Genomic DNA, 23,549 nt, shown 5'->3' with positions numbered 1-23,549 from the left:
GTAAATGTTGCCTGATCTCAGAATGTCTGCCAAAATGAGACATCCAGGCATCACTGATGAAAAGGAAAAGATCCGTTGTTAGGATGACTCTCTAATCACCGAGGTTCTCAATTAGTCAATGAAGTGTCAGCTACCAACTCCTCGCGATCGAAGTCTAGGGGTGGTGTGGGTGTGTCTTTAGAGAGGGTCCTCTTTGCCACTAATGTGATGTGATGTGATGAAAAATCTCCAGTCTAGTCATACTATCTGTGAGCTTAACCAAAATTTGAATAACACTTCAAAAAAGGAATAGCTGAAAAGGTCTGATCTAAAGCCCCTCTATGTATTTTTTTCAAAAAAATATTAATAATCTAACAAGACAGCTAAAGCAGTCTTTAGTGCTAGGCTTAATACTGAAATTGATTCTGCCATGACTATGAATAAACAATTCCACGCGAGAACGCCTTTTGATACTTGCAGCTCCAAAATATTTACAGAAGACGTGGACGTTTACCTGTTTATAGCACATCATCTTCTTAGAACCAGTGCCAGTCAAGTTTTTGTGCCAGAGGGAGCCAGTTGTTCCCTGAAGTTTGCCTTCGTCAGTCATGGCTTTTGACATTTCAAAACGTTTGAAACTTTCATAGCTGGTCTGATTCAAAAGGGCATTAGTTGATAGTGGTGGCTGGAGAAGTCTGACTGTTTGTGGTGTAAACTGGACATGGTGAGAGAACGAAGCAAGGGAGTCATAATTGTTTCGGTGTTTTTCAGAGTTAGGGATGGGAAAGTTCTGCCCCTCGAAAAAAGAACGAATGGGCCCAAATATTGCAATCTAAGGTAGAATATGCACCTAAACTCGATAACAATACATAGATCTTGAAGTCTGGTACGTACATTCATTGTGTGTCATGCAAGCCTGATCCTTGAAAGGGGTGTGTGGAGGCTTACCCTCTCCAAAATAACTGCTGAACAGCTATGCATTTTCAGACGTTTTGCTTAATAAGACGTTGATATGCAAAGATTTGCCAACATTATGTTAGAGGTGAACTTTATCAAGCCAAAGATGGTCCAATCAAACAGATGCCTGGTGCGAGATGCTATGAGTCAGGAGTATAGAGGATACAGGAAGTTGATAGCGAAGCAGATTGTGACAGGTATTGAGAGGGTGAAAGAGATCTTTGTGAAAGTGATTGTGAGTTCAGCAGAGATGGAGAGATGGGGAGGTAGCCAGGCATGGGTCGGGTGGCGGTGGCTGGTATTGTGTCCCTGACCCAGGAGTTAAATTATTGAATGCACCATATGTATAATTTGATAAAAATTTGGAAGCAATAAAATTAGATTTTTTTACTGCGACGAAAATGAATAAAATCTCCAAAATAATACAAGAAATGGTAGACTGCATTTTTCATGTAAAGAAATGCAACAAGGACAATCTGTGGAAAAAATAGAAGTCAGTAGACACTTAATAAAGTAGTGCGACTACAGAGAAAGTGCCCAACGTGGGTAGTGTGGATTCTAGTGAATTGAGGACCCAGTGATCAGTGGATGAAATCTACAGTTGCACACAAAAAGATAAAACATTGGATTAAATCTTTAAAGGAGTCTACACTAGGACTGTTGATAACTTTAGCATTTGTTAAAATAGGAACTGCAATTGTGGCAGGGACGCAGATTGGGGTAACTGGAACCGGGAGTATGATATAGACAAAGGAGCATGAATGGGATGGGGAGAGTGGCATGGATGAGGAAAATGATAGGGACTGGGATGGTGTTAGAAGCCGCCAAGAGTGTGACAGGAACTGATGGGATTACAGTTTTGTGAGGGATGACAGATGAGAAGGAAAATAGAGAATGGGTGGGCCAGGAGTTGGGAGTGTGATAGAAGAGGAGGGTGACAGGGATGGAGAGTATGATAGAGGTGGGGAGGAGGCAAGGGTATGATTGTGATAGGGTTAGGGAGTGGGACTGAGATTGGGAGGATGACAGGGACTAGTAAAGTGGCAGGGATTTAGAATGCAATAGAGACTGGGTGGGTGACATTGAGGGAAGGATTACAGGATCTGGGAGGATCACAGGGGTGTAGGAAAGTTGCGTGGTCACAGTCACTTTGTGCCTGTTTGTCAGGGTATTTGACTGTGTTCACTGGGATTCTGCTAACCAGGACCCCAGTGACTGTGCTCTTTCCTCTAAACTTGGTTGCTGGTAATTTTTCATCCCACAATTGGCATACTGGTCCCACCTTGTAAGTCCCTAGTATGTGGTACCTAGATACCCAGGGCATTGGGGTTCCAGGGGATCCCTATGGGCTGCTGCAGTAATTCTGCCACCCATAGGGAGCCCATGCAAAGGGTTTTGCAGGCCTGCCATTGCAGTCTGCATGAACCGGGTGCATGCACTTGTTAGTCACTACAAGTCACTGGACCAGGTCACTATAAATCACCCCTATAGTAGGCCCTCCAAGCCCAGAGGGCAGGGTGCAGGTACCTGTGCATGGCGGTACCCCTGCACTTTTTCCTGGACTTTGTGAGTGCGGGGACACCATTTTACGCTTGTACTGGACATAGGTCACTACCTATGTTCAGCTACATAATGGGAACTCCGAACCTATGCTATGCTGGAATCATATCTCAATACTTTTGCAACTGTTGGTTGTATCATTCCATGCACTCTGGGGGCCCCTTAGAGGACCCCCAGCATTGTTCCTACAGCCTTCTGAGGTTTTCCAGACAGCCCCATCTGCTGCCACCTTACAGACAGGTGTCTGCCCTCCTGTTGCTTGAGCAACTCAAGCCCAGGAGGCAGAACAAAGGATTTCCTTTGGGAGAGGGATGTTGCACCCTCTCCCTTAGGGAATAGGTGTTACTGGACTTGGGAGGGATAGCCTCCTCAAGCCACAGGTATGCTTTGAAGGGCACATGCCCTCCATGCATAAACCAGTCTACACTGGTTCAGGGACCACCAGTCCCTGGTCTGGCGTGAAATTGGACAATGGAAGGGGAGTGACCATCTCCCTGTCCATCACTACCCCAGGGGTGGTGCCCAGAGCTCCTCAAGAGGGTCCCTGGTTTTTGCCATCTTAAATCAAAGGTTGGCAGGGAACTCTAGGAGCATCTGAGTGGCTAGGTCAGGCAGGTGACGTCAGAGCCCCTTCCTGATGGGTAGTCACCCAGCTAGGTGACCAATCCCCCTTTCAGGGCTATTTAGGGTCTCCCTTTTTGGGTGGTTCCTCAGATTCAGCTTGCAAGATTCCAGCAGAAGTCCTCTGCAACCTCTACTTCGACTTCCAGCCAAAGAAACTGCATGCGCACTCTCCAGGGCCCGACAATCTGCAACAAAGATGAAGACTTCACCTGCAACATTGTTCCCACGGCTCCTTCCAGCTTGTGCAACATTTCCCCAGTTGTACGTCCTCTGAGGATGGCCTGTCTTCAGTCAGCAAAGGAAAGAAGAAGGAATCTCCCATGGAATAAAGGAGTCAATCCCCTGCATCTGCAGGCAACAACAGCAACGATGACTAGCTGCGTGGATCCCCTCCCCTGCTGAGATGCATGGATCCTGTATCATAGGTGGTAGTCAGTAGTGGTTCAGTTGATCCTCTTTAGCAACTGTCACTGTTGGGTGGAGGCAAGCCCTTGCCTTCCAACAAAGAAGGGTACCCCCATTCACCCTGTCTTTTGCAGCTGTCAAGGCTTGCTGACACTTCTTCCAAGGGGTCTTCAGGCATCATGTACTTCCAGCCCCCAGCACTCATTCCTACGTTGCACACCGCCCTGAGTGGCTCTCCTGCAGTGTGGGACTCATTTTCGTAGTGCTGCGTGAACTCAATTTGCAACTTCTGTGTCCCCGTCCTGTGGGATTCCTGTGCATGCTGCTTGTGCTTCTGGGGGCTTCCTGTGACGCTGAGGGCCCCCTCTGACTCTCCCTCCTGGGTTGAGTCCTCCTGGGTCTTGCTGGTCCCCACCAGCACCACTTTCCGCAAACCACGTGTTTTGCCTGTGCCAAGGCTTGTTGGTGAAATCTGGACATGGAAACCAGACTGCAGTCTTCTTTCTGGCGTGGTACATCACCTGCATTCTCCAGGAACTCAATTTCGACTCCGGGGCTACAGTACTGACTTTCCATCCTCACCGTCGACCAACTTTTGCATCCTCAGCCTGGTGGGTAGGGACTCTAGCCCCCACTGGACTCTGCTGTGTCTTCTGGACTTGGTCCCCTCTTTCCACAGGTCTTCTTTTTCAGGAATCCACTGTTGGTTTCTTGAAGTCATTGCTGGGTTTTGCAATTCTCTTCTTTTCTTCTAAGTGGGTGCTTTGGGGAAATTCTGGTGATTTACTCCTACTTTCCTGGTCACTGGGGGTGTTGTGGTACTTACCTTTGTGCTTTGTGGGGGTCCAACACTCGCATTCCATTCTTTTAGTATATGGTTTTTGCTCCCCCTATGGTCACTGTTCTCTATTGTGTTTTACACTGTTTTGCACTGTTTTCTAACTATTCATATGCCTATATCTGAGTACTAGTGTATATATCTTGTGTATTACTTACCTCCTAAGGGAGTATTACCTCTATAGTATTTTGGTGCTTTGTTACCTTAATAAAGTACCTTTATTTTTGTAACACTGTGTGGTTTGTTTCATGTGTATAAGTGCTGTGTGACTACAGTGATATTGCATGAGCTTTGCATGTCTCCTAGATAAGCCTTGGCTGCTCATCAACAGCTACTTCTAAAGAGCCTGGCTTATAGACACTGCCTACCCTTCACTGATACCTGGATACCTGGACTGGTATAAGGTGTAAGTACCTTAGGTACCCACTACACAACAGGCCAGTTTCCTACACTGGGATAGTGACAGGGATGAGAAGGGTAGTAAAAAGGGAAAAAGGGAGGGTGAAATAGATGATGAGGGTGGCAGGGGTTAAAATGTTGACTGTGATATGAAGGGTGGCAGGGATGAAAAGCTGGTAGGGAATGGCAGTGTGGCAATGACTGAGATGCTGACAGAGTTGAGGAAGATGAAAGTGATAAAGGGAGCGACTGGGATAGGTGGATGACAGGGCTTATAGGGTGACAGATAGGTATGGAGGCAGTGAGTGAAGGTTGACCATGATAGAGAGTGTGATTGGATGGGGGAGGTGACAATGATGAAAGAGTGATAGATCTGGGAGAGACAGGAATTGCAAAAGTGGCAATGACTGGCAGAGTGGCATGAACATGGAGTGAGACAGGAAAAAGGATGGTGACAAGGAGGTTGATGGGTTGGGGGTCTGACCAGGACTGGTAGCGTGAGAGAGGCAGGGGGGTGCCAGGGAAGATAACAGGAATAGGGAGGGTAACAATGATGGGAGGGAGTGTGACAGGGGTGGGGGTGTTAGAGATTTGGATTATGAAATGCTGTGGGTGAAACAAGGATCCGGATACTGACAAGGATTGGTGAGGTGACAGGAACTGAGAGAGAGTAGAGACATTTTCTGTTGCCTCGTCCCAGATACCCGGATTTGCTGAATGTGATGTGTTCTCTGAAAATATAACAATTTGAGCCTGTTGTGAGAAGTTGTGTTGTTGGTTGGCTGGGGTGTGAGCCCTTGTCATGAAGCAACCACAATTCTTGTATCTTCTGGTAGCTTGGCAAAGAGCAGCAGACAGGCTTAATTTGAAGGCAATGTGTAAAGTATGTGAGCAACACTTCAAACAGTAATACAGTGAAAACACCTCACAAAAGGGATCCCACACCAGGTTAGAAAAATAGAACTTACTTGTTAAAATAAAAGAAGACCAAAACAATAAAAGTCCAATCAGTAGATTTAAAAAAAACATATAAACTGCACTTGGAAGCCAAAAGCACCAACTGGGGATATCTGGTTGCAGCAGACTCGGACAAAGTTTGAAGTTTAGGCCAACTGCAATGGAGTGTGAGATGGCTAGTTGGGCCTGCTGATCCATAGCACCTTAAAATCGGGTTCTGGGGGAATGCATCAGCTCTGAACCACACAGTAGAGGGGATGCATTGCTTTTCTCCACACAACAGCAACAATGAGCTGGTTCCGAGATACGGTGAGGCGATGGTGCCTGTTTCTGTGCGTCAACATCAAGGATGCGTTGGGCAGTGGAGGCGATGCATCAGTTCTGATGAGCACAGGGGCTGTGATGCAGAGTTTCAGCTTCTAGGCTGCTGTTGCAGTGAGAAAAATGACACAGTTTTGGTTCCAAAGGTGATGTGCTGGTTTTGAAATGTAAGGTACCGCAGCAATGCAGTTCTGGTTGCACCGGTTTCGACCCTATGCAGCAGAGGTATTGCATTGATTTTCTTCACACAGCAGCGGGGACGCAGCGATTCTGCTCCGGTAGCATAGGATGCATCAGTTCTGCTGGAGTAATCACCTTAGGCCCACTTCCAAGGATCCAGGCCTGGGTTGGCCTCACTTGGCAAGGCAGATGCACAAATAGCAGAGTCTAGGTGAAGGAGTAGCATGGTTGGAAGTCTGTTATGTCCCTGAGACTTCTGATCAGGAGGCTAGCTAACTTGGAGTTACTCTGGGTTATGGGTTGGAAAGATTCATGTCCAGCCCTTTTCACTCCCACGCAAGAGGGCAGCAGTCACAGGTCAGCACAGCAAATCACGAGACCAGCAAACAGCAGTTCTTATACCCACTGGTGCCTTTGATGTGGGGAGACTTCAAAGACAGGCATTTGTAAGTGCACAGATGCGCTGCCTTTCCTGCTCTGACTCCAGACTCACTGTGAAGCCCTTTGTGTGTGGACAGGACACACCCTATTTAGGTGTAAGTGAGGCTGTGACTAGTTTCTCCTTTTCATCCTACTTAAGATGGCCTATCAAGTCACACCTAATCTCCCTTTGTGTGTGGCTATCTAGGGGGAATAACTTAAGCCCAGTTGTCTCCCACCCCAGACATGTGATCAGAGATAGGCAGCAGGCACCAAATGGCAGAGGCAAGAAAATACCAACTTTCTAAAAGTGACATTTTCAGAATTGAAATGTAAAATCTGATTTCACCATAAGTTACGATTTTAAACTGTGATTCCAGAGACACCAAACTTGAAACATCTATCTCTGACAGTTTGTGAATTACACTTATAAGGTGTAATAGGGTAATCCCAATATTAACCTATGGTAGGGATAGGCCCTGCAATGGGGAAAAGGAATTTAAGAGTTGTTCACCAACAAGACATGTAAAACATAAAAAAATGTGTCAACCTCTTTAAATACACTGCACCCTGCCCTTGGGGCTGCCTAGGGCCTACCTACCTTAGGGGTGACATATGTTTCAAAATGGAGGGTTTGGACCTGGCAATAGGTTAACTTTGCGAGGTCCAAATGGCAGTTCAAAGCTGCACACACAGGATCTGTAATGGCAGGCCTGAGATTTTTAATGAGCTACCTACTCAAGTGGGTAGCACAATCAGTGCTGCAGACCCACGAGTAGAATATAATTTAGAGGCCCTGGGCACTGGGAGTGTGCTTTTCTAGGGACTTATAATTAAATTAAATATGTAAATTGCGGATGAGCCAGAGCAACCACATTTTAGGGAAAGAGCACAAGCACTTTATTAATAGTCAGTAGAGGTAAAGTGTGCAGAAGCGTAAGGCCAGCAAAAACGAAGTCAGTAGAAACAGGAGGTCTAAAGGCAAAAAGTGAGGGGTAGCCAATACAAGGATGCCAGGTCTAACACCTGTGCAAAGACATCATGATCCCCAGTGCTAAATATGCCTACGCCTGTCACTAGGTACCTGCACCACACACTTTCCCTACCTCATTTACCTTCCAGCTGTCCTAATTTCAAGAAGCAACCTCAGCAGCTACCCACCACTCCCCACACCACTGCCCCAACCCAGTTTTTAGCCACCCACCCACACCTCTGACCCACCTCATTTACTAACCACATGTCTTGGAGGCACCTGATCCTACCTCAGTCACTATCCACTTGCTCTCAAACACACTACCCCATCCATCACTACTCATGTGACCTCCATGACACTGTCCAAACCCAAGACACTTCACGCCTGCCCAACACCTCATTCATGAACCCTCTGCTCACCAGTCCCCTTACCCACTTTATACACTACCAGATTGCCCTACCAGCTACTTACTACCTACCTGTTTCGAACTCCTGTGCCTCCATCTCATTGTTTTACCATCTCCCTCCTGTGCCACAACACCAACCCTAGCTGCTTCCTATGGTCCCACCTACTATATGTGCCACTTCTTAGAGCATCAATCATCAGACATGCAGGACCACACTCCTAGAACCTAGTAGCTCTGTGAATGAATTACTGCACTTCATAACACTTCTTGTACTGTGACATTTATACTATGCTCTGTCACACATTAGTATGGAATTATGTTCAGTTGTCTATGAATTGCTTTCCAAAGTGTTCTGACATTACCAGACTGGAGAAAGAATAGGTTCATGTAAAAATGCTCTCAGTAAGATAGGGATTCTACCATTGTTAAGTGAATTAGGGCCTCATTACAAGAAGCCTAGTAACTAAAGAGGGAAGTATATAGGCCACAGTTAACGGTTCCAGTCAACTTGATACTAGGCTAGTTGTGTTTCCAGCCTTGGATCGGGAAATAACATGCTACACCCAGAAATGCTGGGTCCTTAGTCAAATGTAGTTTCAGATTCTGGACCCTTATCCACAGACATATTCCACTTGCTTTGAGCAGATGAAAATATTTAGTTTTTACCGGGCGCCCAGGAAGAGCAGTATCCCCTTAAGGATACCACTTCTCCCGCCTTAGAATGAGAGCCTTAATAATGTCAGACGATTGAAAGGTCAGGTCAAAGGGCAGTATTGAGGTCATTTTCATATTTTCTCATTGAGCAGGCAATACATAACTGTTGGACCTGGCCCTTTTTCACAGGGTCATCCCCAAACATTTTGCCTTTCTCCTGCTGATCAGTGCAAAAGTGCATGTGCTCTCTCTTCTAAATTTGGTATGTTTGTCTTACACCTAATTGGCATATTTAATTTACCTTTAAGTCCCTTGTAAAGTGGTATCCCAAGTCCCAGGGCCTGTAAATTAAATGCTACTAGTGGGCCTGGAGCACAGCTTGCACCACTCACAGAAGTAGCCTTTCAGACCTGTCTCAGGCCTACTACCGCAGGACCTGCATGCACAGTTTACTGCCACAGGGCCTGGCATCTAAATGTACGTGCTAGGCCTGGAACTCCACTTTTACTACATATGAGTCACTCCCTAACGTAGGCCCTAGCTAGCCCTATGGACAGGGTACTGTGTGGGTAAAAGGCAGGACATGTGTCTAGTTGTGTGGCCTGTCCTGGTAGTGACAAACAGCCTATCTAGTTTCTCACTACTGTGAGTGCTGCCTCTCTCATAGGATTTAATTGAAAATGCCCTAACTTATGTCTAAGTGGCATTGTCTGATGTACGAGGGGTGGCATAGGCATGTTTGGTATGGTTGTAATGTTAGTGGGAAATGCTGCTTACTGGTGTGGGTGGATTGTTTAGTACCATTATAGAAATGCCACTTTTAGAAAGTGGCCATTTCTCTGTGCTTATGACTGGTGTTTTGCAGCTTGCCTCCAATCCACGTCTGGAGCAGAGTGTCAGCTGGGCCTACCTTTTAGGCAGCCTGTACACAGGGAGGGTGGAGATGTGACAAGAATGCATCTGCATATTGAATGGCCTTCCTAGTCTGGGAGAGCGGGGCACACCTGCATTTGTGAAGGCTGTGCCCGGGCCTCACACAAAGGGCTTGTTTCCCCCCACTGATGTCTGGTGCCAGTGCTGGAGGAGAAAGGGGGCACTCCTGGAACTGGTTATTACTGGTTGAAACCCTTTCTCCCTCTTTTGCGTAGATACGCAAAATGAGTAAAAGTACAGGGGGTCTCCCCCTCCACATTTTGAGACACTAATGGACTACTGTACTGGACACTGGATGCTGCTGGAAGGACTCACCAGGAACCACATTTGGACCAGGGGCGGCTCCTCCGTAAGGGCGGAGGAGCGTTGTTTTGCGCCAGCAATGGCAGCTGCAAATCCTTTAAAAGAAAAGGACAATAAACTTTGTTTATTATCCTTTTCTTTTAAAGGGGTGGGGCCACAGGCTATGATGTGCACTGAGGGGAAGTGCTCAGCACTCCCCCTCAGAGCGCATGTTTGTTTGGCCGGCTGTTTTGGGCCGACCAAACATACATGCGCAGTGTGCTCTCTGCAGCCCAGCAACGCAGTTTCTGGGTTGCAGAGAGCCTGCACAGGCTCCCAGTATGCCTGGGAGAACCCTGGCTGGGTGCTCCCAGCCAATCCTGACGCTGTTTTGAGCAGCGTCAGGATTGGCCGTAGAGCAGGCTGGGAGCCTGTGTCTGCATGCAGCCAGCCTGAAAGGAAGAGGAGCGTGGCAAAGGACGGTGTGAAAAAGGTCGGTATGTTTTTTTAATTTCATTTATTTTAAAGTTCATTACCCCCCACTCTCACCCCTCCCCTGTGCGGCGCCTGCCCCTTCCACAAACCAGCGAGCCACTCCTGCTTGGGTCAGCTGCTGTTGTGCTGAACCTGTGATCTGCTAGGTCACTGATAGGGACTGCCACTGCCTGTGAACCCTTTTGCTGGCCTGCTTGCTTGGGCCCTGCAGCCCTGTGCCCCCCATTAGTGCGTCCATGGGCTGGGTGATGTGCCCCCCTTTTCCCCTGCACTCCTGTCCCTCTGGTGCTGTTGCACAAGTAGAGTTCATTCCAAGCAACTGAAGAGTGCTTTTTCCCTCTCTGGCCAGAGCGCTTGATCCTAGGTTCTTTCTGGCCTGGAGCGTTCATTTGGTCAGTGCATCGCTGAATGCAGGAAGCGCCCTGTGTCCCCTTGTACGAGGCTCCCTCCTCCCCTGTCGCTGGAGATGTAGCGAGGAGCCCTGCGTAGCAGAGGAGTGCTTTGTGTAGTACCCCCGGGGAACAGGAAAGCTTCGAATAGTGCCCCTGGGCATAAGCAGGCACTTGCATTGGGTGCACTCCCTGCCGCGGATGAGGAAAGGAGGCTTGCCCCGCCGGGAAGTGTTATCCAAGTAGGAGACTCGTGGCCTCCTAAGACGGAGGGGGCAGGACCTGCCCCGCCAAGCTACGCATCACTGAGGGTGGCAGCCCCGACCAGGGCCGCTTCACTGGGGAGTCTGAGCAAAGTTTCCCTTGCCAGTCTGCAGCGAGGTGGCCCCCGTAAGGGGCGTTAGATAACCTACTGGGGAAGTCCTTTCTTTGGCCATTTCCATGCGGCCCCCATAGGACGAGGAGAACTCAATAGAGGGCCGACTTGTTGGGAGAGAGTATTGCTGGATATCGTGTAATGAAGGTGCAAGTGCACCAGCCCTGTGTGTTCCTATGGGGTCTTCATTGTGTTCATAACAGATGGCATTCGGGAAGATTTTCACTTAATGTTCTTTTACCTTGATGATATGGTTTTACATGATATTGGCAACGTAGGAATCTTTCTCCACAGTTGGGCAACATGATGTCTTGTCATTACTGATGATATGTTTATGGTACTATGGCCTCTGCCAATAGGGATGATTCCATGATGGGTGCACCCAGAGTGATGTCTGAGTATTAATGATAATGTATTTTCTATGCCATGGGCATTTATGGTAATAATGACAACCTGACTAATGTGTGTGTTGCAACATACCAGTATCTTCTATGTTTATCTGACTGCTGCTTATTGCCACAGAGCACTGGTAACTTGTGTGATGTTCTGACAACTGCTTGTGTAGCAGGGTATTGATGATACATGTTGTGTTTGGTTTAATGATGTTTTATGCAATACAGTTTATTTTTCTATAACTTTGTGTTGTGTTTCCTTTGTGGTGTACTAATTGTGTCACGTGTGTTGTGGATACACTTTACACATTGCCTCTAGGATAGGTCTGACTTCTCGTGCCAAGCTACTAAGCGGGTGAGCAGGGGTTATCTTGGGTGTGTAACTCTCGTGCCCTGACTAGAGTGGGTGGGTTCTGCCTGGCTTAGGTGCCTACTCTAGCCAACAAGAAACCCCATTTCTAACAATGACAAATAAAACGAGTCCTGCCTATATTAGGGTGACTTAGATTTCTTCCTTCATAGCTATATGAATAATTATTGATGGAGATAGGGGTTAACTAAATAAAGTCCCATTTGATTATCTCAAAAGTTTCATAGTAGAATTGCCTTACGTTTAGTTTGAAATTGTCCAGTGAAGAATATTATCTTCCATTTCAATGTCTTTTCATTAGCGAATATTTAACTCTATTGTATTCTATAAAAGAATTAAGTTAAGAAAGGCTTCGTTGATGCTCAAATAATGCATACAGTAACCAGAAACGCTCTGTTGTGACCACAGGTGCACAAATTTGGACATATATGTTTCTTTCTTCCAAATAAACATGACCTTTTCTTTATTTTAGTGAACTTCCAGAACAGACCAGACACTTGATTCAAACCTTGAAATCTTACCCTGTAAGTCAATTTGATATTTTAATAATTGTTTGTCAATATCGCCACAATCCTCTGCAATGATTCAATGGCAATGTGCTTCAAACTCATTTGCAAAACTATAAGAATAGTGAAAATCATCTATAAGAAAACTTAACGGTAAGTGACGCAAAACATTTTCAGGTTTTGATAGTGATTCATATTGGGAGTGACCTATCCATAAGAGAAGCAAAGGTTCGGGACAGCGACCATACAATATGACTTATATTGACTACATTTTACACACTTACTGGGATCGTAGGGTGATGATTTGACTTCCCTTACATTACCTTTACATTGACATGACCATTACCATGACTTGCCATGTTCCAGATCTGACAGATCTACTGCTCTAACTCCAGTTTTCGCACTTGGGGCCCTGGAGCGACATCAAAGTCATGGCAAATTATGGTAATGGTCATGATGATGTAATTATATAATTCAATAAGACATGATATCTTTTGATGTGATTGTCAAGCTCATGCTTTTTGATGTGGTGGTTGTTGTTTGAGGAGGGCTTATCACTCTGTCATTTTGGCCCTCATTTTGAGACTGGTGGTAAGAACCTCCTACCGCCGCGGAGACGGCTGCCAAAAGACATGCGCAGTCGCTACCAGCCGTCTGCCGTATTATAACCACAGCCGGATTTCTGCCAGAAGAATGGTGGAAATCCGACTGTGGCCATGCCAGCGGATGGCGGTAAGGTGGTGCTGCTGCCACCAGTAGCGCCACGCCAGTAGACCGACACCAGCCGTATTATGACTCATAATACGGCCTGGTGGTGTTCTGCTGTCGGGAGCTGCTGGTAGCAGCAGCGCCCCAACCCGTCTCCTGCCGGAGGACCCTCTGAACACGGGTAAGTAGGGTCACCGAGAGGGGCGGGGTGTGGGGGGTAGTTGTGTGTGTGGGGGTGTGTGTGAATGTTTGTGTGTGCATTGATGCGGGTGTGTGTTGTATGTTGAATGCATGTGTGCATGTATGGAGGTGTGAGTGTGTGTATGTTGTGTTGTGTGGATCCGTGTCTGCGTGTATGAAGGAAAGTGTGTGCAGATGTGTGTGTGAATGGATGTATGCATGCGTGGATGCATGTGGGAATGGGTGTGTGTATGCGTGAGTGTGTGTGTGTGAAGGGGCATGAATGTAGGGTGGTGGGGGGCTTTGGAGAGGTAGAGGGGTGGGGGGCTAACTTGAGGGGGAGGGGAGAGACCCCTATCAGTGACAGGGAAGGAATTCCCTGTCACTGATAGTGCCTACCACCATGGTTTTCGTGGCGTTAAGAAAGACACGAAAACCATGGCGGTAGGCAGGGTCATAATCCCCCAGGTGGAACAGTGACGGCCGCCAGGCTGGATATGGATATCTCCAGCCCGGCGGCTGTTACCGCGGAGGCGGTCGGAGTGGTACATTGGTCGGAGTGTTAAATTGATGCGTTGGCTTCAGCCAACCCGCCAATGTCATAATATGGTGGTAAGTACCGCCAGCCTGTTGGTAGTACGTACCACCATATTATCACCGACTGCTGGGGTCATAATGACCCCCTTTGTGCCTAGTTGTATGTCAGAATATCTATAACCAAAATATTGTCTGAAGCAAATATTGTAGCATAAATATATTATTTCATTGGGTGTAGATTTTTTGTTATTTAATCCAAATTGGTTCGTTGTATGTAGACTTTAAATTTTTTAATCCAATGAGACAATATTTTTGTAAACAATATCTAGGACACAATATTTTTGCCAGAAGATATTTAGGCCTGATATTCTGTTAGCATACCATTTAGATTTGGTTACAGAGTATACAATGCCTGTTCAGTTGAAGATCATAAGATCTTGGTTGCCAGTCAGGTGGAGTGGAGCAATTCCGCTCCACTTAAACATGACTTTCCTGGTGTTGCCACAGCAGCCAAACCCTGTCCTCAGTTCTGCCATGAAATTTTCAATGGCGGGGGAGCATTCATTCCTCTGCCAGCCAGAACTATCTTCATTCTTCCCTTCCATACCTTCCCTACGTCCCCTTACTGCCCCATGAAAAAGCCCCTCACACATTTGCCACCTGATAGCGGGAGGTAAATGAGTGTGTCACAAACATATGACAAGGGAATATTGTTTGATATCCTGCAAGATAATTCCCTATACGTACAAGTATTTCCCATTCCAAACGCTTTACTCGTAATATGCCAAATTCCTTGTGGAGTTACCGGCTGGTACCCAAAATTCCAGCCACTGGACAGTCCGCATGGAATTCTATCTAACTCATAATCAGGACCATAGTATCTTTTCTCTCCTTGAATGTTATGCAAATGATTATCAGCTCTCATGATAAAGCGTGATAGGCCTTCCTCATTTTGTGGCAGTGGTTAATGGCTCTAGGCACTATGTGAACCCTGATTTTTTTTTATTACTCTACAATTAAATATAAAATACACTTTCTTCAAGTGTCTTGAGCTCAGCTGATTTATTTCCGGGGTAAATAAGATAACTGACTGTAGACAGTATAACTCACTGTGGATCTTAATGATGATATTGAGCCTCCCACTGTCCCTACCCCGTCCTTCTGTTGCTTCGAACCCCTGATAAGGTCAGAAGTACGTTACAATGGCCTTCTTTGAATATATATTGGACACCTAGCCTCAATTCAATATATACTACTGGGGTGGTTAAGTTATGTTGTGTTGTGTTTCAATTCAACTACTGTGTTTGGATGCTAATTGATGGTTTGTACAGTTTTAATGGTGAGGACTCAGTACTGACCTAGTGCTTACTGTGTTGCATAGATGCAGATTTTCAAACTTGAGCAATTTTGAAAGGTTCCAAGAATACTCTAAGTAACCTGGAATGCTTCTAGGTTACCGGCCTTTGAATTTCTACTGCCTGTGAAGATAGTTCCTCATTCAATATTGTAACTATATCCAGAGGGAAAATATGTTTCCACATTGAGAGCCTCACTCCAACTTAGAACCCATACTTTTTGGGGATGTTCTTGTCCCTCCACCCACAAATGTGCAAAGAGATTTACTCTTATCCTTGACAGAGGTACATCTCCAGTTTTGACAGTGGGAGAATGGCTTAGGAAACCAGTGTTTGAATTCTTGATTCCTTCAAGCAAATCATTTTGCAAGTATGCAGAAACCTGCATGGCATTCCCACCATGGAGTACATCTTTAAAAAGAAGTAAACTCACAGTTTGTGAACCTCAGCTTTTTGAAAAAGTCAACAGCATTTGTGTGAGCCTGGATGCTGCTGACTCACATTTCAGTAAATATGACTTGTTCTTTGTACTATTCTGTTCAAATATGTATACTTATTTAGGAAATGCCTCAAACACTATTTTATTTATGGGTCGTGAGCTGCTAAAAATTAACTATAAGACTCCATCCTGCTGGATATTTTTTCAACCCTGTCTACACCTCTCCCATTAGACCCAGCCACTCCTTACAATTGTTTCACAAGGAAATGAAGAGTCTACCTATAATAAGAGAATGATTAAACCCATCAATTTCCAGAGGCATAGTCCCATGGGAAATCTTTGTTAAAAAAAAAAATCTTGTCCCTGCTTGTCCAGGGAATTTTAGACCTGTCTCTCTGCTGCCGATATTTGGGAAAACATCAGAAAAACATACCACCCACCACCTCTCTAAGTATTTAGAGGATAACATACTTCTGGATGATTGTCAAAAAGGATTCCGACCGAAGCACAGCAGGGAGTCTGCATTATTAGTAGTCTTGAAGGAGGTCAAGCAAATCCTAGATAAGGGAGGAGTGGCTGCCATTATTTTCCTCGACCTGAGCGCAGCTTTTGACATGGTTGACCATTGGTTACTGGGGCTCAGGCTGAAGGCGATTGGCATAGGAGGTACTGCTGTAGACTGGTTTCTGTCATTTCTAACAGATAGATCATTTCAGGTCTGGGAACCTCCCTATAACTCTGAGGTGGTCCCTTTGAAGAGTGTGGTCCCACAGGGTTCTGCAGTCAGCCCTAATCTCTTTAACATTTATGTTCAACCACTAGCCTCCATTGTCAACAAATTTGGACTGTCCGTTTTCTTCTATGCTGACGATATTCATCTTATTGTCTCTCTTCCCCCAGATGAAGGGTCCCAATCTCAACTGGGCCTGTGTTTGGAAAAAGTGGCAAATGGGATGGCAAACTGTTCATTAAATTTAGTGGGGCAAAAATTGAATTCCTGGCTTTAGGAAACCAAACTCGCTAGGATGGCTAAACTATCTAGGAACACCACCCTCTCTGACCTCACCTATAAAAAGTCTGGGAATTTGGTTGGATAGTTCTCTGGTGATGGATGCCCAGGTTAACAAACTTACCAGGTCCTGTGCCTTCATGTTGAGCACTCAGGGGAAAGTATTGGATCTTCTACATTTTTCATGTAGAAGAGTGGTAGTCCAAGCATTGACCTCGACTACAACAATTCTGTATATCTTGGCTCCCCTAAAGCAGTCCTAAAGAGGCAACAGGGTTTGCAGAATGCTGCAGCCAGGACCATTAATAAAATTATATGAAGGGTCCTCAGCCAACAAAGCTTTAACCTCCTTACATTGGCTTCCTGCGGAACACAGAATCGAAATGCTCTTTATGACTCATAGGGCAACAAATGGAAAAAGCCCCCATATATTTGGCGACCTTCTGATAGCGTCCAATCTAAGCAGAACCTTAAGATCTTCCAATAGAGGCCTTCTCTCAGTCCCTCGTATTCAGAAGGCCAAATGGGGCAGAAGATCCTTCTCTTATCTTGCTCCCAAATTGTGGAATACACTATCAAGAGAACAGAGCCGGATAAAGTCAAATTTTAGGAAACGTCTCAAAACTTGGCTCGGCCCTAACTAGCTGAACTAATTGCAGATTGTCAGATGCTTGTTTTGGCTCATGCGCTCAATAAGATAAGATAAGAAAGTTATTTGCTTCGCTGTTGCTCGGTTTGTACCTTTATTGGTACTAGGCGTTTAGGTGCCTGGTGGTTAGGTGGTTAGTTGAAATGTTATTGTGTGTGAAAATTTGCAATTCTACAAAGAAATAAAACTTTGGGAAATAAAATCTCTGTGACAGTGATGTTGGATTCATCATCCATGACTGAAGAGCCTATGCCCAATATGGGTTACATATTTTTAATATCCTTCAGTCAGTGGAGTAGGCCATTTAAGATTCCTGACCCAGGAGTAGTATGGGCTGCCTATGTAGGATAAGATGATGGATTTGGTCCTGAGTGCCACCAATAGAATTAAGGTCAGAAGGATAGATATTGCTTCCCCATTCAGAAATAACATGAATGAATTAGTGTGAGAAGATTAGAGAGGGGAGAGTGTGGCCACAATTTCAGCAGAGATTACTGACTTGTTCCTCGTGGGAAGGTTGTGAGCCAGGAATCTTCGGTGTTGCTGGTGGGATGCAGAAGCAAGACCGCAAGCTGTTGAGTTATCCACTGCATATTGTGATGTGACGAGTGCTCCTGGTGTACCAAAAGAGAACAAGCAGAAATCAACAAAAATATTACGTAATTTATTTTATCAAGCATCCTCCATGTCCCAAGGGGCCTGTGAAAACATTCCATACCTGCTGACACTAAAAACCCTAGTTGAGCATAGGCTGAATTGTTAATGATGACCATGTTGGCTGACCTCTAAAAATCAACCTGGATAATTGAAACTAGGATATACTCTGGGGTATCTGAAAAATTGGATGGTTATGACTATACTTAAAGTGGGCCCATTTGACCAGAGCATTATACAAATAGTGGTTATGATGCAAGATACTGAGTCTGAGCTTCAATGGTTCAAGTATTTTGATGAATACTTTGTGACCCTGCTCACATGGTTTGAGGGAGACTCGTGGCACCGGGTAAAGTGTGATAGGCTTCCAGGGACAGAATCATGGGGACCTAATTACCCCTTGGTGAATGTGATAGCCACCCGGTGGCACAGCACCGATCCCTCTATGTTTATATTTATGATCTGAACAAAGAGGCTGTCCACCAGGAGTCCAGAGGGTACGCAAGGTGGGGAAGGTACACTATTAGCCCAGCTGATGGACCTGGAACATCAAGATAGCTTGACCAGTGTGGTCATAGGGAAGAAATGTTTGGTCCTGCATTAGAATAAGATCCATTGCTACCAAGATCTTAGCCGCGCCATGCAAGTATGAAAACAAGAGCTACATGTGATTGAAAAAAACTGTTAACACATGGGTTTAACTCAGCCTTATTGATGGTGAAATATAATGTGAAGGAATAATTTTTTTACCAATCGAGTGCTGTGCAGGATTTTCTGAAATACCGACATGTCAAAAGACTAGAGAACATGCTATAATTTCACACTGGAAAATGTAGCTTGGAAAAGATTAAAATGGTAAGTACACTATGGCCCTCATTATGAACACGGTGGTAAACACCGCACCGCCGGCGGTGGTAAAAACTGCAAATAGACGTGCGGTCCGGACCACCAAATAATGAACCAACTGAAACACAGGCATCCTTAAAACCACTCACCGCCAGCAGAGGAGTGTCGACAACGAAGGCAGAGCCCGCCCACAGGTCGACGGAAAGGCCCTACCCACCCATCAAATAATGAACCACTAGACCACCGTCAGTTCCGGGACGGGAACCACCGCCACGCAAAGCCAGGCGGAAACCAACCAAATATAAAGAAACACTCCCCGGAGGCTCACACAACACGCTGAAGCAGACATGGATAGAGAGCTGCAGATCATGCCAGCCCTGCTCCTTGCCATATTCCTCCACTACCAAGACTGCCAACGAAGACGACAATGGTAAGTACTGCAACCTACGAAACAAGGCAAGAAAGGGCACAGTTATATATCCTCCCACTCCACCCGTGCAACGCTCCCACAACCCTTCACAGCAGCACAAGCCATACACCCCACAGCAAGAGGTACTTACCCGACACAAGGCAAATCCAACCTGTCCAAAGTACATACATGTGCCCCACACCCACAAACAATGAAATGAGAAACTACGGATCCAGAGTGTGCCTCCAACAACACAGGCCACATATTAACCTTTATTATGCTCTCTGAGCAACCAAAGTGGATATAAGGCCAATGGCCAGTCCGTCTGAAGGCAAGTCCGATGGGCCACAATGGCCCCAACCTGACTCCCACAAGTGCTACGGTACTCCACCTCATAGGGGCAACAATGGGGCATCCAGGCACCTCAGGGAACAGGGGCAGCGGGTGGTGGGGGTGGGGATTTGCAATGGGGTGGGGCTTAGATTTTCGTTCAGGAGGTGGAGGGGGTTTGGGTTTGGCCTTGGAAGGTGAGGGAGTGTGCTTGGACCGGGTGGAGGCAGATGGAACAGGCTCAGCACGGGGCTTCTTCCTCTCTGGGGAAGGGGCAGGGAAATGTGAAGGGCAGACAGGGGCGGGCTGTGACGTGGAAGGAGTGGACAGGGCAAGGAGATGTGCACGTTTAGGGATGAGATGGGATGGGCCAGTGGGTTGGAATAGGTCAGCACTGGAGAGGTAAAGTTACTTTGGTGCGATTGGGTTGGACCTGGAGGAAGGTGTAGGAGTGGAGGTAGAGGGAGTGGTTATAAGTGGTATAAGTGTGCATGATGTGGGTGCAGGTGACTGGACAGTATGCTGAGGTGTGGTGGATGTGTGGGTGTTTTGGTGCGTTTGAGTGCCTTGGGAGGATGGGGGGTAGACACAGTGGAACAAGACAGGCTGCCAGTGTGAATGTATGTTTTCTGAGTGTTTGCAAGTCTGGTGAGTGTACTGCATGTGTCAACTAAAGTAGTTGTGGTGAGTGCAAGTGTGGTGTCTGGGGTGCATGTATCGATGTGTGCTATTGTGGTGACTGCAGGAATATGCTCAGCAACAGTGAATGAAGGTGCAGTGCCTGGGGGTGTGCATGTAGAGGGGACTGACAGGGAGGCCGAAGAGTTGGGCACACTGGGGGAAGTGGATGTTGTTGTGTGTGCATGTGTAAGTTGGCTGTGTGTATGCTTGTGATGAGAGGTGTGGTGCTTGTGTTTTGAAGTGTGCGACTTGTGTGTTGAGGTGTGTGCCTGCATGTCAGAATGTGTGCTTTGGACGGGTGAAGGGAGTTGGGTGCTGGAAGGGGTAGACGAGGTTGGAGGAAGGACGGAATGACCAGGGACACTGGCTGCCGTCCAAGAGGAGGCCAGAGCCTGAAAAAATCTCTGTAGGCCAGACACAGAACTGTAAATGCAATCCAGATAGGCATTGGTCTGCTGCATCTCTGATGCTAGCCCCTGGATGGCATTGACGATGGTTGTCTGCCCTCCAGAGATCGTTCTCAGGAGGTCAATAGCCTCCTCCGTGAGGGCAGCAGGGCTGACTGGGGCAAGGGAAGAGGTGCCTGGGGCGAAGGAGACGCCCACCCGTCTGGGTGAGCGGGCATGGGCAACTCGATGGGGAGCAAATGGGAGGGAGGTGATGGTATGGGGGTGGCAGAAGATGACAGATTAGGTGTGGGCCCACTAGGTTCTGCCACCGCCAGGTAGCTCCCATCGGAGGAGGTATCGGAGCCACTACCTCCAGTGGTAGTTGCCTCCCCTGTGGTACTCCCCTCCCCCTCCAACCCACAAGTCCCCTTGGCATCGGACGACTCTGCCTATGAGGATCCGGGGGCCGCAGCATCCCCACTCGCCGGTGCCTCATCTCCCTCGCAAGATGATGCTGATGTACACAGACAACACAAGAAAACAGGGATGGGGAGGCAAAACTGGAGAGACACTTGTAAATAGCTGAATGGAGGTACAATAGTGGTTCACACATACACCCACCCAAAAGACCCTCCAACAAGCAACACCTACCGCTATACCCATGGCTATGCCCCTGACTAGTGCCCAGAACCCTGCTCTACAGCCATTCCCCAAATAACTTAAGGAACTGATGTGTAGTAGACCTGACCAAAACACCCCTACTACCCACGGGGGCCATATGAAGATGGACATCAGTCATAGTCCCTGCAACTAGGCAGCATAAAAATATGGTATGTGTACTCACCCCCTTGTGACTGCTGTGCAGCCTTCAAGTGCCCATCCAGGTCCAGGTAAGCCACGGCCAGGATGCGTTGTACAAGGGGGGTCAGTGCCCGACGGGCACCCCTTTCTTGTTGGGAGGACTTCCCCAGCTGGGCCTCGCAGATCTTTCGCGCCCAGCACCACAGGTCCTCCCACCTTCTCCTGCAGTGGGTGCTCCACCAGTTGTAGACTCCCAGGGTCCGCACCTCCTTGGCGATGGCATGCCAAAGTCCCCTCTTCTGGTGGGCGCTTACCTAAAAGGGACACTCATAAATGTAACACAGAGGTCAGGCACTGGCCAATCATATACAGCTGGCTATACGTCCACTTTGGGACAGATAGTACAAACCAACTAACTGCATATACACAAGCAGCATGTCAGGAACCCTGGCCCATCCAGAGTCAGAGGTGCACACACGTATGCAGCCAACACCAACCATCACACACATCCATGGCCCCCCAATCATCCTACTCACCTGTACCTCTGGCCGTCTGTAGACCTTAGCGTACAGGGGCAGGACCCCATCCACGTGCCTCTCCAATTCCTCTTGGATGAAGGCCGGGGCCCTTTCCCCTGCAACACGTGCCACTTCCATGACCAGAGGCAGGTCACAGCAGTACACTCAGTGGAGTACCTGCTTGCATGAGATCAGGGAGTCAAGTGAAGTTGGGGTGACGAGTTCGCGTACGCACCGCGGCGGTGTGCACCGTCACCACCGGCGACGATCATGATACGCTAGGATTCCCCATTGACATCCATGTTAACCAATGAATTGGCGCACAGAGGCAAACACCGTCATACGCTGTTACGTCAACTGCTAGCAGTATGAGGTCACTTCCACAACGACAGTTCTGGATTACATGGGGCAGACATTTTGGCAAAAACTACGCATTTGTAAAACTCTCATCTGCACAATGCAGGCCCTATTGTTCCCCAAACACCCATAGGCATGTGACAATTAACATTACCTCACCTGACCAGCCCTGATCCATCATTGTGGTCAAGTTGTTGTTATTTCACACACACTATGCATTAGTGTCGACGACAATCATGCCAGCAGTGCTGAATGACCAACAATGTGTGCCGATGTATGTGTGTTCCTCACACGTGTTTTCAACTCCTCCTAGGTACAGACTGTTGGACTTTTGCTTTTGCAGGGTCATCCCCAGACTTTTTTGCCTCCTGCCTCCTATATTTTTCTGACATGTTGCTGTTGGCTTTTCAACTCTGAGCACTTTACCACTGCTAACCAGTGCTAAAGTGCATATGCTCTCCTGTTTAAATTGTATGTAAGTGGTTTATCCATGATTGGCATATTTGATTTACTAGTAAGTCCCTAGTAAGGTGCACTAGAGGTGCCAGGGCCTGTAAATCAAATGCTACTAGTGGGCCTGCAGCACTGGTTGTGCCACCCACATAAGTAGCTCTGTAATCATGTCTCAGACCTGCCACTGCAGTGTCTGTGTGTGTATTTTTACACTGTAAATTCGACTTGGCAAGTGTACCCACTTGCCAGGCCTAAACCTTCCCTTTCCTTACATGTAAGGCACCCCTAAGGTATGCCCTAGGTAGCCCCAAGGGCAGGGTGCAGTGTATGGATAAGGTAGGACATATAGTAATGTGGTTTATATGTCCTGACAGTGAAATACTGCCAATTTCGTTTTCACTGTTGCAAGGTCTGTCTCTCTCTCATAGGATAATATGGGGGCTACCTTTAAATATGATTAAAGTGTAGATTCCCCTAGAGAAGAGATGGACAGGTGGAGTTTGGGATCCCTGAACTCACAATTTAAAAAAGCATCTTTTAGTAAAGTTGATTTTGAGATTGTGCGTTTGAAAATGCCACTTTTAGAAAGTGAGCATTTTCTTGCTTAAACCATTCTGTGACTCTGCCTTGTTTGTGGATTCCCTGTCTGGGTCAGTTGACAGTTGGGTTGTTTTTCACCTCACACCAGACAGTGACACAAAGGGAGCTGGGGTGTGATCTGCATTCCTGATTAGCCATCTCTGCTAGGAGGGAGGGGTGGAGTGGTCACTCTCATCTGAAAGGACTGTGCCTGCCTCTGACAATGCTGTCTCCAGCCC

The 23,549-nt window shown here is 46.9% G+C and overlaps 1 protein-coding gene across 1 annotated transcript in view; it reads left to right on the top strand.

The window, feature by feature from the left end:
- Nucleotides 1–23,549, top strand: part of LOC138258619 (phospholipase B1, membrane-associated-like) — a 198,627-nt gene that overhangs the window by 74,033 nt on the left and 101,045 nt on the right. Inside the window, exon 8 of the mRNA XM_069205964.1 lies at nucleotides 12,383–12,434. Within this exon, the coding sequence (XP_069062065.1) occupies nucleotides 12,383–12,434 (52 nt within the window). The remainder of the gene's footprint in view (nucleotides 1–12,382; nucleotides 12,435–23,549) is intronic.

Source organism: Pleurodeles waltl, chromosome 9, assembly GCF_031143425.1.
Source record: "Pleurodeles waltl isolate 20211129_DDA chromosome 9, aPleWal1.hap1.20221129, whole genome shotgun sequence".
NCBI lineage: Eukaryota > Metazoa > Chordata > Amphibia > Caudata > Salamandridae > Pleurodeles > Pleurodeles waltl.
The sequence above is the reverse complement of the archived record's forward strand: the minus strand, read 5'-3'. Positions and strand labels throughout refer to the sequence as shown.